This window comes from Pocillopora damicornis, chromosome 2 (assembly GCF_964200805.1).
Source record: "Pocillopora damicornis chromosome 2, jaPocDami1.2, whole genome shotgun sequence".
Taxonomy (NCBI): Eukaryota; Metazoa; Cnidaria; class Anthozoa; order Scleractinia; family Pocilloporidae; genus Pocillopora; species Pocillopora damicornis.
Window position 1 is genome coordinate 15,886,971 of NC_142671.1, and position 14,847 is coordinate 15,901,817.

Consider the following 14,847-nt stretch of genomic DNA (forward strand, 5'->3'; position numbering starts at 1 on the left):
GTCACGGTTTAAGTTGTTCACGTTTACCCATTTTGCTCGAGGTTCTTCACGCGCATATCTTCTGAGTCGATATGCGCTGATGAGTCCATTTTTGAACTACTGGTTTCTTAAAAGCCCTGGGGAGTTGGATCCTTATCGCCTATTCGGTTTCCACAATGTGCGACGATTACTATGAAGTGTTAGGAGTCCCGAAAACGGCAACAGAAGAGGATATAAGGAAAGGTTATCGAAAGCAGGCGTTGCGATGGCATCCGGACAAAAATCCCGACAACAAGGAACAGGCCGAGGAGAAGTTTAAGCTGGTCTCTGAGGCATATGAAGTTCTTTCTGACAAGGATAAACGCCAAATATACGATAGATATGGCAAAGAAGGACTTTCCGCCAGGCCAACGAACGGAGGGGGTGAATTTGCCGCAGACTTCGACTTCGACATGTTCAATTCCTCGCAAAACTTCCGCAGCCCGGAAGAAGTCTTCAGGGAATTCTTCGGCTCTTCTTCTTTTCATGATATTTTCAACATGGTCTTCCAATCTTTTGGTGGCTTTCAAGACTACTCTGACACAGGAAACACTTCAAGAAGGTCAAACAGAAGAAGGAATACAGATTTCTTCGGAATGGATGTTTCCAGCGATGATCCTTTATCTGCCGATTTCGACAGATTTGCCGATAATTTATACGGAAACGAATACCTTTTTCCCCAAAGCCCTTCAAGTAATAGAAGGCAAAGGCGTCGAAGACAAGATCGTGGATCTCAAAGGCAAACACGGAACAGCGTTCCAAACTTATACGACCCTTTCGCTTTCACGAGCTTTGAAGACTTCGACACGGTGTTTGATCAGTTTGTGGACATGGAGAGAAATATGATGGCTACGATGGAGCACGTTTTCGGTAGACTTTAATAATGGTGTTGAAACATTAAAATTACGTCGACGATTCAAGAAACAGAATTTTTCTCCTGGACACTCTAAAATCCATTCAAGAGACCCCAGGAGTGACAATGGCTTACAAGAAACCGCAAAACCACCATTATGTTTGAAACTGTGTTTACAGTGGACACGGGAGTTTTATTCCATACTTAATATGATTCAGATGTTTATTCAATTAAATATAATTTTTAAGGTGGCGATGATCTAAGTTACAAAAGGATGCCGTAATGCTGTAGAATGAATAAATGTGCTTTGCTTGAGAGAATTATCTCTGATAACTTTAGAAGGCTAAATCATTAGTGTGGTGGCAAAGAGATGCAAATTATGTCATAAAACATTAAAGAGTCAAGTTGTTCCAAGAAACATTATTAGCACCAGCTAATGAAGAAGATCTGGAGAGTTAATTTGTTCAACACCTACTGATACTGAAATTTTTGATACAAGTTATGGAATCAATATGAATTTTTTACTCTCTTGCAATTATTTTTCGGAGTATCCATGTCCTTTCCAAGATTAGAGGAAGCATCCTGCAACATCTACCAAAGTTTTGGAATATAAAGAGTGAACCAAAAGTAGGACTTCCAGAGAAGTGTGGAATTGTATTGGAATAACAAACTCAGGCGATTAAACCTGTTATCACCAAACAATAAGAAATGTTTCCTTACAAAATTAATGCATTGTCAACTAGAAAAGTGAAGAGGATAATGAAAGCTATAAGAAGATGTTTTATATAACACTGAATTGTCAGGGTAAATATTGTAAGAAGTAAATGAATGGCAGTGAGCAAAACTGATTTTGAGATCTTGTGAGTGGAAGGGTTAATATTATTAATTTGGTTTGGTAATTTTCTTGGTATATTAACTCAGGATTATGCAATTCTCTGTTTGATATTTTGTTTGTAATCCAAGAAGAAGAAAGAGAAGCATCATTTTAGTAAGGTAAACTAAACTCTTATTTGACTTATGTGTACAGGATTTGTGTTACTTCCTTTTGTGTGAGAGTTTGAATTACTTTGTCATTGGGATTAAGGAAGACAGGGGAGTTACCCATTTTTTTTCCTGTCTCAAATGGAAAAAAATTTGGGCACACCTTATGGAGCTTATTTGTCTCAAATGGAGAGCATCATGAACTTGGACATTTGAAATAAGAGTTTGTGGATTAGTAACAATACTTCTTCATTAAAAGAAGTTTGTTTTCAATAACGTGTTTTATGTATATGCATATTTGTAGGGTTACTGCAAAGATCACTCTGATATTCATGTCGCAATCAGCAGTTCACATATATGACTTTCATATATTCACTGTCATTTATAAGAGTTTGTTGATAAGTAACAATACCTCCTCATTAAAAGAAGTTTGTTTCAATAACGTGTTTTATATAATATATGCATATTTGTAGGGTTACTGCAAAGATCGCTCTGATATTTATGTTGCAATCAGCAGTTCACATATATGATTTTCCTATATTCACTGTCATTTATTAATCACTCCACAGGTTTATTAGAAACCAATAAAATGACCATCTCTCAGTCTGTGTTTTAGCTCAGTTGGCAGAGTACTGCACTGCTATCACAGAGGTCAGTGGGTTCAAATACTTTACAAGCCTGAATTTTTTGAGGTCTTTTTTATCACTGCTGCTTAAGTAGTGTTCATTAGAATGCTATCATATTCAAGGTTAGATTTATTGGTGATGGAATACAATGTAATGATAGAGGATTATGCACTCAGTAGTAATTTTCAGGAAAACTAGTAGGGGGCTGTAGGAATCCTGCAGGATTTAACCAATCAAATTTCCTCTCTTGTTACCTTATTGCAAAACTATGAAATTCTTTTGTTGCATCCTTAACGCAGTCTTCTCTGCTCTGGTTCATCCATGCCACCTGTTATAGAGTTGGAAATACTCACTCTGTTGTATTATGTAGTTTTTGGTTTTGAATTGGTTTTTTGCTCAGAATACAATTGTTGGTATTTATACATGTACTATTGCTTTTATTCAGAAGTTTCAGTTTAAATATAGTACATTTTGAATTGGTAACTTCTAATAAATACATTTGTTGTTAGCTATAATATGATTACAGGAAAGTTCACATAGCTAATTAGGATTTGAGTAAAGTTGAAGGACCAAGATGTTTTAAGTCAAATTTTATCTAATATGCACAGTGGATGGTTTGACTTTCAAGAAGAGTATTATAATATTCACTAACTGAAGGGGACACTGGGGTTTGCAGTATTGCAGTATTAGACAAATTTTCCTGTGGTATTTCTGTAATTTTTAGTCTTGAATTGCAGTATCCTCTATACTGCGGGATGTGGTTTTTCAGCAATGTGTACAATAGTATCAACTGTTTTCTGTACCTTTTCCATTTTCCAACTGTTTTAGAAATGGGCTGAAATTAACAATTACCAGACATAACAGTTTTCTGTGTTATTTGCTCTAAACGTAGCATATAGAGTAATGGTTTTTGCATGACATGGAGGTTCAACTTGTTCTTAAAGTATTGTGGTATTTGATGTTTTTTTTTGCAATATTGAAGTATTTGCCAATTTTTTTCGTGGAATTGTGGTGTTCAGAACCCCCCTAATATTCTCCTCCTAATTAATGTTGATTCTATATAGTTGTGTGAAGGAGTTCATTGGAAACTAAAATAATCTACTCTCACTGATTTACGATATTTTTTGACTGGCCTGTTTGTAAATATAATTTGAAAGGTGGTGAGTCTTTTAATTCCTACTTAGTGCCAACTTAAAAACATGTGTTTCCTAGTTATACCTTTACTTGTCAATTACAATTACAAAATGTTCTCTTAAAATGATTAGAAGCTGAAAGTGCCTGTCATGACTTGTGAGACGTATTTGCTACATTTGATTGGTGGATATTTGTTTGAACCATCCAAGCAAGTAATCTTAGCATTCCAGTCAGGGTCATAAAAGAATGCAACAGAACGTCTAGGGGTGCTTCGCTTGAGCTCCTCCTCTGGAATTATGACTCTGTGAACCTGTAAAATTGAGGGGGGATTGTAGACAATTTTAATCAGGAGACTAGCCCAGTTTGGAGGGGTGAACTCTTTAGGTTCAGATACTTTTCAATGTTGCTCTAAATAATAGTTAGCCTCACCAATGCCTGTGAATCAAATTAGTTCTAACCTATGGTAGGTTATAAGAACTACATTTTGTATACAAGATGAAGTGATGACCTGAATTCTATACTGATAATAAAGAGAGGAAGTGTTGAGTCTCATGACTAGGAGGTACGCTTTTCAGAAGCTTTAGATTTAAACCCTTTATCAAAAACTTCCGAGTGCACCTTGAACATTCTTTCCCACTAGGGCACAATGGTCCCATGTGGGACAAAACTTCACTATATACACTAGTCTATTACCGTTGACACAAATTTATCTGCAGTCCATCTTTGCATCAAGTCTGCAATGTTTACAAGTATTGTACCCTGAATTGGAGTTGCAGGGACAAACTTCTTCTCTCTGTTGACAACCTATTGATTAGTATTGAAATACAAAAACAGTGAGAAGTGACTCTAAAAATAAAAAAATTGAAAGTTCCACAAGTTGTACTCTCACATTCAAATACCAAATTTCAAATGAACTGAGGCATTTATAAATACTTAACCTCCAGTCCTCCTGCATCATCCTGGAATAGGAGAGTTATTCCACCATAGTCAGTGTGCTCTCCACATCGTATTTGACCAGGCTTTATGCATTCAATGTCAGTTATTCTAGGGTAATAATTGAAGCGCAGAAGAGCTGTTCCATTGCGTGTTCCAACATCTTTGTAATAACTCTTAAAGACATCTGCGGGCTATTTTCATGGAATTTGGTCAGAAATTTTTTAGAGAAGTATGATTATTCAAGTGGGCAGTAAGATTAAAGCTATATCTTTCTTTCATTTAAATTTTGTTTTGGTGGAACAACCCAAAATAGTTTTGAACTAAGCATACTCTACAGAAGAAGAAATGATCGTTTCCTCCTTTGAACTCAGTACAATTAACACCAGTACAAGTGTACACAATGAACTTTCCTTGCAAACAGCTTTAAAGTTGGGGATCATGAACAAGTTATTTTGTTATCATCCTTCAGTCTCATGACTGGGTGTCTGTTATACCTTGTTATTTGTCTCAGCATGGAAGAGAGTTATACCCTTTTAATTCATTACTTTCTTTGGTGAAATCAAAAGCATACCAGTATGTTTCAGATAATTAAATCTAATATACAAAAGTCATTTGACTGTACAAGTGCTTACCAAACCAAGGCCAATAGCCATTGCACTTAGCACCCTATCTCCAAGACGACTAAGAAGATCAAAGAGGCTCTTAACTGCTGATTGGAGCTCTGGAACTTCTGTTGGCCAATGCTGTAACAGGAAAAAATTAAGAACATAAATTTTGTTTGATTTACATCTCAAATAAAATTTTTTTATTAAAATGATAGAAAAAGTGAAAAATTGTAATGACCTGAAACTATGATTGTTTTAATGAATTTCCAGGAGACATAATTTTATTGATATTGTTTGGTTTAATCTGTACAAATTAATTATCAAAGGGTTGCACTTACAAATTTCTTGTCGTCAAAAGCACTGATATCAAAAGATTCTTTTAGGTCACCTGGCTTTGTTGGGTCAGTGCTGGTAAGAAGCAGGCAGATATCGATTAGAGTTGCATAAAAATGTATCAAATTGAAATTATAATCAAATATATAACTGATAAGTGCTGTATCACTAATCTAATTAACACAATAATTTCGCAATCAATATGAAGATTAGATTCCTAAGAAATTGACACAAAGTGTATCTAGATTATATAGGATTTATTAGTAGTTGGTTGTTCCTGATCCCTCAAATTTGGATTGTGTATGTGTGTGTTTTTTCTTTTGGTGATTTAATCAATTAAGTGCTGTTTATGTTCTGTATAGTTAACGTAGTTGGCCTTCTGTCTGGTCATCAAAATTTTTAGCTCAATGTGCATCAAAATAAACAATACCTCTTATTTCAGTCTCGGCGTCCCTTCCCTACCCCATGCCCCTTCTCAAGGATTGAGAAGTGGCTCTAGCTGCATAACAGGTGCTAATTTGATGATCTCTAGGTCATATAAAACATTTTTACTTACATTTCTCTTCCCAAAGCTTCCCATCCATTTGAGTCCAACTCGCCCTTCTTTCCATACTTGTTTTTGAAGTTTTTACTAAGTGTAAAAAATTTGTCCATGACAGCGAACGTTCCATCGACCTGTATTAGGAAAACAAATACAAGGATTTCATGAAAAGCTGCAGTTTGTGGTGCAAAAATGGGCCCAAGATTAAGCTATAATTCAGGTAAACACGTCTTCATTATTCAGTATCGGTGTAATTCTTTGGCTGCGGAGGCAAGAGGCTTTATCAACATCAATATGCTTTCTCACAAATTATCTGTATTGGTAGAGCAGAACCGGGACCGTATGTGTCTTTTAATATTTTTTCTCCAGATTTGTGTCATTATCATTTCCTGTAAAATATTTCGGGAAAATCACATTTCTGCAAAAATTGAACTCTTTAGAAGTGCTTCCTCACGGTGTTTTGCGAGATTCCATGATTTTTTAGGTAAACAAATCCAACAGTGCTGAAAGCTTGGTGGATCTGCCTCGCTATCTCTAGCACTTGGTCATCTGAATATGATGATACCATTTCGTGTTCAACGCTCATGGCAGAAAAGTCGACCAGAGGTATCCCTGAAACGGTCTCCATTCTCCTTGGAAAGAAATACAGAGTTTTCAAGGGAATATCCAAGTTTGGAAGGCTGTTGGAGATGACTTTGGGTCACGCTATGTTTGGGAATATTGAGGGAGAGGTGTGGTCGAAAAAGTCACGCTATGAATTCTGTTAGATTAATGAGACCGGAAACATACTGAAAAGAGATCAAAGCTGGTGACGAAACAAAAGCAAGCATAAAATAAGGAAAAAGCTGCTTTTTTATTGTTGAGGTTTAGATATTTCCTCATTCCTGGAAAGACAAGATTTCCTTAGCCCATCTCTGCTGCGCCCTCTGAGTGAATAGATCGAATCGCCACAAAAGTGGAAATGTTAAGACTTAGATACAAATGAAAAAGTACGATTTCCTCCATAAGTTAAGAACACATAGATCAGAATCATATTTATTTCCTTACAGAGACAGTTTCTGTCTAAATCTTTTCAAAATGAGGTAATTTCTTAGTTTACTACTCTCTTACCCTCCCGACCCTCGCCAATCAATGATCATTCGTCTTCAATGATCATTTTGGTCAGCAGTGATATCTATTAGTACCCAATCGTTCGCGTTCATCAGCATGTAAAGCCTTGCAAGAAACAGCTCAAACACGATGTACTCATTGAAGATCAGCGAGGAATATTTCTAAATATGCTTTGATTACAAAAAATTCTAAGTTGATCTGAAAAATGATAACTTGTGTTGGCTGGATCAGGAGAGGAGCTGCGAAAGCAGTCCCTGATAAGGTAGGCATCTCCAATTTATCTTCATTTGCCAAGTGATAATAGCTGGACACGTTGTGGAAAAGGTTGTGGTCATTCTTGTTGGTGAATCACTTTAACGAGAATCTAGTTATTGTTTTATTACCCTGGTTTGCATTGCTGGATATGCACCCACTCGGTTTTCCTATTCACAAACGGTAGAATCTGGTCAACTTTTTTACAGTCGATGCTCAACTGTTCATTTACAGGTAATTAAGTTAGTTTTATTTACCTGCCAACTTCAATACGTTTTCCAATAAGAGGAAAACGGTTCATGGGCCATAGATCTGAACTCACCACATCCTTAAGGAACAGCAGTTTTAAGTTTTGATTCTCTTGTGATGAGGTCGTGTACCTTGAAACCACGGCAAATTTACGTGCTAGCCCTCGTCAAGAAATTTTTTTCATGCAGTTACTGTTCTCTTTTTGACGGGATAATTTATTTTTATCAACTGAATTCATAACGTAAGTTGGCCATGGTAAAGAGTAGTTATTGGTGGGAATATGGTGACGAGAAAACAAGAATAAATTAATCAAATGAAAAGCATTTGTTGATACCTCAGGGATTAAGTGTGCCAATTTGAAAGATAAATTTTTGTTCTGGAGTTTTGAGGTGTTTTGAACTGCCTAGATGTAGGTAAAGGCTGCAAGCTGCCATATGCTGCTTAGATTGGTTTGGTAGATTAAACACTGTCTAGTGATTGGTTTGGATGCATTTTTGTTGTCTCTCTCAATGTCGCAAGGGTGTTTTTGGAATCGGTCACCCAATAGTCTTCCTGTTTCACGAAAGTATAACTTTTTAACTAATAGTGTTCCTCCATTTTCTGCATCAAAACACACACACACAACCCACAGTTCCTCCAATCACTCCTATGAAGGGCTAACACACGAAATGTCAGCTTTTAACTCTATGGTGGCCAATTTAGGTTATCAACTCCTTGGGAACATTGTCAGTGAAAAAAAACTCTTTTTTTCACTGGGAGCCAAACATTTATTGGTTATTAGGTTATGTAAAACCATTGTAGGGAAATCTTATCATTAAAATCAGTCTTTCTTCACACATCAACTTTGCTTTTTATTGTTACCCTTTATTTATAAACAGTCATTCTTACATGTGATTTATGTATATATGACTAAATAACTTAATACCAACATCAAACATGACTTTGCATTTGCTTACTGACTCTGAGTAGGAGAAATCAGTGATTCATTTATTTATCATTGATGGACTTCTACAATATGTGCTGCATTGAAAGTTTAACATCTATTATTTTTGTTTGTCAGGTTGCCTTGTCTAAAGAAGAAATTCAGGAGATCATAGATGAAGCTAAAGAAAAGTTGAGGTACTTCTAGTACAATCTTTAAAGGATATTTAAAGACCTACACTTTTTGCCTCTCCCTTCATCAGCAGTCATCACCAACAATTAAAATAGTAAACTGAAGCATTGTCACAAAATATACCTTTGATATTACTGCATCTCTTAAGTTATTGTTAATTTCAATTATTGATCTTGAGTGCTTCCCATGTTTAATTTTTCAACCTGAACTTTTCTATCCTCAGAGAAAAAGAAGAAGAAGAGAATGGAACAGAAGGTAGTGATGAGAAACAGGATGAGGAGGTCAGCAAGGCAAAGCACAAAACAAAGAAAAGCAGAGATGATGATAAGGATGATGAGGATGAAGAAATTTCAGACTTGTATGATCTAGCACATTATGACAGTGATGAAGATGTGGAAGGTAATTGATATAGAAATTCTTGCTTTGCCTCATGAGAGCCTTTTTTTAGTATTTCAGGAGAATCATACTATGATTTTTAGATTTAGTCTCAATAAGCCACCTGATTATAACATGAACTGACATTTATATCAGTTGAATGCTTTGCTTTTTCTTAGGGGAGTTAATGTCTGGGGCAGGAATGGCTGGTGTAACATACTTTGCTTCAAACAAGGATGATCCCTATATTACTCTGGCAGATCCAGTGAGTCAAAATTCTATAACTGGTTTAGACATTTATTAAATTAGTTTCTCCAGTTATGTGCACTCATTTATTACACAGTTTTCGTAATAGTGTTTGAAGTAAACATGGAGACAGAGGCTCAATTGGCAAATTGTATGTAAAAACCCAGGCATGGTGGGAGATAAGTCCATTTGGTGGTGGTGGTTGCTAGTACTATATCAATTCACACCTAACTTTAGTTGCTTTTACTTGCCAAACATTTGCTTGTTCACCTAAAAAACAGGTAATAACACTTGGGATATAACATACTAAAAAACAATTTTAGGTAAATTATACAGTATCACCAAAGATACAATTACATTTGTTTTAAACTTATTTGAGGAGATTAAATGAATTAAGGCATTGAGTATCCAAATCAGGAAATGCAATATAAGTAAGGAACTTGTATTAAATTCTGGTTGAGTTTATTACATTGATTTTTAAGCCTCTGCAGTTCATATTTTGAACTGAATGAAATGATCTTGTGATTGAAGTTGACAACGTTGATCTGTTGATATTTCTGTAGTTGGGTTAATAGCATCACTTGTTCTTAATCATCTCAGTAGTGGTGGGTAATTGACAACACAAATTTTGTAAGGTCTGGGGTAGGTATGTAATCAGTATTTTCATCAATTTTTTTTCTTCATCAAGGTTTTTAATAACTTTATCTCTGTTGCATTCAAAGGATCGGGATGAAGATGAAGAGGAAGATTTTAATATTAAACCAGATGACAATTTATTAGTTGCTGGGCATGTGGATGAAGACTTAAGTTCTCTAGAGATTTCAGGTGATAACTGTTACTGCAAAAATTTTGCTTGTGTTTCTTTTAACTTTTATCTGTTTTTCCTCCTTTACATTTTAAAATAATATTTAACCAAATCAGTCTATTTTTTTACTTAGAAATTCATATTTCCTTTGATTTTTTTTCTTTCAATTTTTATTTCTTGGTCTGTTATAATATTATTTTTAGCATTCATTTGTATATTTTTGCAATAATTATTTATTTGTTCATACATCAATTCCATTCAATGTCATCTATATTCATCCTTTAAAAGTGTTTTAATTTGGGTTTGTGTTTTCTCCCAGTTTTTAATGAGGAGGAGGGAAGTCAGTATGTTCATCATGATATTATACTTGAGGCATTTCCTCTCACTATTGAATGGTTGGACTATGATCCTGAAGATACCAACAAGCCAGGTACATGTGTCATGAAGGCATGCGAAAGAAATTGTTTTCTCAAAAGTACAATATTTCAAGATCCTCAAAAAGTTCTTGAAGCAACTTGATCCTCAATTCTTGATCTTCAATTCTTGTTACTCAATACTCCAGCCTGGGTTCTTGATCCTTGGTCCTCAATGCTCGATAATTTTGAGTATTGAGGATTGATTTTTGAGTCAAGACTGTCAACTGTTTTTGAATGGTACTGTATGTTCACTGATTTTGCTGAGAAGTTTCAACTTCTTTGGCTTAACTAGAAATGCATCATTACTTGCTTTCTCGAAAAAAAAAAAATGTAGAGAATGTGCTAAGCTTTAGAAAAGAGGCGTTGTCTAAATTCTAAAATGATCAGTGAACTACAGTTTACCCATATGTAAGTGGTTGTTTGTTTTTATAATCTCATATAATTAATTAAGAGATAAAACATGAAAATTACAGTGAACTGCAAAAATTGAATCTCTCATCATCTGCTTTCAGCCATTTTTTGACAAAATTTTTTTTTGTGAGTTTATCTGTAAATAAAAGTTCATTGCCCTTTTCCTATGGGGTTGATTTAAGGCTCAAAGGAAAAGTGGATGAAGTTAAAGTTCATAATTGCTGTTTGCAAGTTGTTGTCAGGAAACCTATTAATTAAGCTTCAACCCACTAATCAGTGTTGTCCTCCTGTAGCAAACTTTGTTGCTGTCGGAACAATGGAACCTTATATAGATATCTGGGATATTGACCTGGTTGATACCATGGAACCTGTGGTTTCACTGGGAAGGAGAAAACGGAAAAAGTCAAAGAAGGTCAGGAGTCATTGTCAAGAGCTGATTATTGATTATTAGAATTAAAACATAATGAAGTGATGTTAGCAATCACCAACAGGAATAATCGAACCATTTATGGAAGTTTTGAAATGTTTATTAATCTTGAATTTATGGACTAGGTTTATTTTATTTTATTTTTTTTGTAAACTTGTTGTAGAGACATTTCATAGAGTTTGGTTTTCTTGTTACACGAAATTGTTTGTATTAAGCTTTCTTAACTGTTTGAACTTCTTAGCAACTGTATTGAGAGAAACAGAGTCTAATTTGTACTCAAAATTTGCAAGGATTTAGTCTCTTCCTAACAGAGGCATTGTTGTGTTTTGTAAAATGTACTTGTTCAATGCAAATCTTGCAAGAAAACAGAGTGCTAACAGTCCAGCAACATTATGAGAAGAGCCACTGACTAATTCAGGGTAAAATGCTTAGTGTATGTGACAAAATATGTCTGTCCACTTTATACTAGAAATCAAGAAATTCGGAGGAAGGACACTCTGATGCAGTTCTTGACTTATCTTGGAATCATCTTGTAAGGTATACACAACGGAAATTAAACTTGATGCTTTTGTTGTGAAAGCTATTTCTAAAAATGTGATTTTCAACTTGAATGCTGTAGGAATGTTTTGGCCAGTGCCTCGGCTGATCACTCTGCTATTTTGTGGGACCTCTCCCAGCCAAAACCTGTCCATGCATTGAGACATCACAAAGACAAGGTTAGATGTTTTCTTGTCATAAATTACTGTACAAACCAGAGTGGACTATTGATGAGGAGAATATCAGTTAAAGTGGTGATCAGATTTTTTAATTTGTGGATTTTACATGAAATGTAGTTGCTGGTCAATTGACTTTGCTGTGAAAAAATATTTGACTTTGCTTGAAAATAGTTTGGGACAATCACTGGATAGTTTTGAGTTAGTGTGAACGTTGATTTCTTGGTGTCCATACATTTGTTTATTCAAGTAACATGGAGGATTGCTAGGAAATAGTTAGATAATGAAAATTAGTCAGAATATGGAATTTTGGTTTGTAGAGGAAGAAAATTGAAACATTTTTGCATGGTGTTATTTATTTGCATTCACCTCTTTCACTGATTTGCTGCCTTGCTCACATGTTTATGTATATAGGCTTCAATTCTTTTGCAGTCACCTCCTAAACCAATATGTTGCTGAAAACTCTTCCATTCAAATGTGTTACAATAACATGTGACTATTTTGTTGTACATGTAGGTGCAGTCATTACAGTGGCATCCATATGAGTCACAATCATTACTTACAGGTTCCTTTGATAAGTGAGTATTATCTCATGGAACGTTCAGAGTTTTAAAGGATTGAATTTAAAGAGTGGGGATAAGTCGTGATTTCCTCTGGTGCATGTACCAGTTAGCACGTTTTCTAGTACTAGTGTGTATGTTTGTCATGTCATTGTTATGTTGCACAGTTTCTTCTGGAATAAGTAGCTGAGAGAAAGCCAAAATAGTGATTGTACATGAGAGATAATGTACATTACTTGTAGTACAATTTATCAATTACCAGAGAGGCTTTCATGTTGGTAAATAAATTATTTGGTGCTCTTGTGTTCACAGAAAGGCCAAAGTGGTTGACTGCAGAAGTCCTGAGGTAAGTTCTGCCATAGACCTACAGTTGGTATAGTTTCATTGGTGTTGTTGGGAACTCCTGTCATTCACCTTTTCGAAAGAATCTGAGGCGGAAGTACAGCTTGGATAACTCAGAAAGACGATCTTCATAGCAAAAGGAAGGACTTTTTCTTAGAGCCATTTGTTTAAAATAAACCAAACTTTGCAACTTACGGAAGGTTTTCTCTTAATATTGAGAAACTATTTCTTTTCCCAGAGTAACATTAAATCTTGGAAATTTGGTGCGGAGGTGGAAAGAGTTCTGTGGAATCATTTCTCACCGTACAATTTTTTAGTAAGTAACCTTACAATTTCGTAGATATTGTATCATACCAAAGGGTTCTTTGTGAGCTACACTACTTGAATCATAACCTAGTTTTCCTTATCACGTGTAATTTTTCACGCCATATTCTCAAGACTGAAACTGATAGCGCAAATAATGAGTACTTTAAGAGTTGCTTCTTTAGCATTGCGCTCTGTTCTGAGGTTGTTGTCGTGTTCTCGAGTAGTACGAGCTAGCTGTCAATTTTTCCAGACTCTCAGTTACTAGACAGGGCGACTTGGTAGCACAAAGCAAACAAAGGCGAGGTTTGGGAATGTGTTACGTAGAAGCCGCCTTGTCCTCCCGCCTTCTTTTTCTCTGAGATACTATTGCGCTCAGACTAACAGAACAGTCTAAACAATTTCCACAATTTCCTTGTTCTACTTAATCGGTATCATGGTGTTTGTACAGATCAGTACGGAAGACGGTCACGTGTTTTGCTGTGACGTCAGGGCGGACGGCCCAGTGTTTACTCTCAAAGCGCATGATAATGCGATACCAGGTGAAGTACTCATGGTTCTGTAAAATTACTATGACACGATGAGAGATGTTATCCTGTAGCAATTTCTAGGCCTTTTTGTTGAAAACAAAAGCAGTTTTCCTGTTTTGCGCTTTTAGCGGTCAGGGTCTGTAGACTTGTTTAACTACTTTGATAGCAAACTTTGATGTTTGTAGTCAAAATCAAAGACAAAACTAGGGGACTGGTCATTATTCCTCCCCCCCTCCCCGAGGGGATCGTTGGATTTTGGTTTTGTCACAATAAAATTTACCAAACCATCCCTAAGGCTTTGTAGTATTGAAACGATCCCCCCTCTTTGGCAGTCAATTTACTACAGTTCCCTTTATATTCTGTTAGCGACGACTGATTCTCCCTCTGTTCCCTTGAAAATCATGTGTTCCTCCCCCCAAAATGGATCCTCCAACCCCTTCCCCATCCCCTCCCCTGGCGATAATTAATGACTGATCCTCAGTCCCAGTCCCGCTACCGTGTTTACCTGCGTTACTGGTTTGCGTTTTGGAGTGTTACTTGACTTTTCATTGGCTGCTTGAGATGTTTTTCAAATCATTTGTTATTTTTTACTACGCCCAATTGATATGTGTTGTATTTGAACAAACTCTACATGCAAAGTCACTCATTTGAGCAATTTATATTCTTTCTCATTGCGTTTCAAGGTCTCGCACTAAGCAGCCAGGTACCCGGATGTCTTGTCACTGCGTCAGCTGATGAGACTGTCAAAGTCTGGGACATACAGGTCGGGTGATAAGTGAGAGTTAATTGGTTTGTTTCGCGATTTAGATTTGCTTGCAATTGTAGATCGCAATATTTTATCCCCATTAGTTACCTCAGAGCCAAAAGTTCATTTGAAGGACGCTTGGCAATAAATAACATTCAAAGGAATTAACTAAAGTAATTATTGATTAAAAATGAAACATTTTTGGAATACAAAGTCATGCGA

At 35.8% G+C, this 14,847-nt stretch overlaps 3 protein-coding genes across 3 annotated transcripts in view; 2 read left to right on the forward strand and 1 right to left on the reverse strand.

Annotated features, from left to right (window-relative positions):
• Positions 1-31: 31 nt before the first annotated feature.
• LOC113676407 (uncharacterized) lies at positions 32-6,746 on the reverse strand. The gene is made up of 7 exons (XM_027193062.2): positions 6,482-6,746; positions 6,043-6,161; positions 5,492-5,561; positions 5,181-5,291; positions 4,551-4,739; positions 4,306-4,416; positions 32-3,922 (listed from the first exon to the last, which is right to left on the reverse strand). Exons 1-7 carry the CDS (start codon positions 6,653-6,655, stop codon positions 3,740-3,742), a joined length of 957 nt encoding a protein of 318 aa, XP_027048863.2. The 5' UTR covers positions 6,656-6,746; the 3' UTR covers positions 32-3,739.
• On the forward strand, positions 156-2,291 carry LOC113676409 (dnaJ homolog subfamily B member 2). The gene has a single exon (XM_027193063.2). It carries the CDS (start codon positions 156-158, stop codon positions 897-899), a length of 744 nt encoding a protein of 247 aa, XP_027048864.2. The 3' UTR covers positions 900-2,291.
• Positions 6,747-6,830: 84 nt separating the features above from the next.
• LOC113676421 (periodic tryptophan protein 1 homolog) overlaps positions 6,831-14,847 on the forward strand; it is a 14,500-nt gene continuing 6,483 nt past the window's right edge. Inside the window, exons 1-14 of the mRNA XM_027193073.2 lie at positions 6,831-7,399; positions 8,699-8,757; positions 8,976-9,151; positions 9,307-9,392; positions 10,096-10,198; positions 10,498-10,608; positions 11,299-11,417; positions 11,902-11,969; positions 12,052-12,148; positions 12,662-12,723; positions 13,018-13,051; positions 13,286-13,363; positions 13,802-13,892; positions 14,564-14,643. Of these exons, the coding sequence (XP_027048874.2) occupies positions 7,343-7,399; positions 8,699-8,757; positions 8,976-9,151; positions 9,307-9,392; positions 10,096-10,198; positions 10,498-10,608; positions 11,299-11,417; positions 11,902-11,969; positions 12,052-12,148; positions 12,662-12,723; positions 13,018-13,051; positions 13,286-13,363; positions 13,802-13,892; positions 14,564-14,643 (1,221 nt within the window). The 5' untranslated portion in view covers positions 6,831-7,342. The remainder of the gene's footprint in view (positions 7,400-8,698; positions 8,758-8,975; positions 9,152-9,306; positions 9,393-10,095; positions 10,199-10,497; positions 10,609-11,298; positions 11,418-11,901; positions 11,970-12,051; positions 12,149-12,661; positions 12,724-13,017; positions 13,052-13,285; positions 13,364-13,801; positions 13,893-14,563; positions 14,644-14,847) is intronic.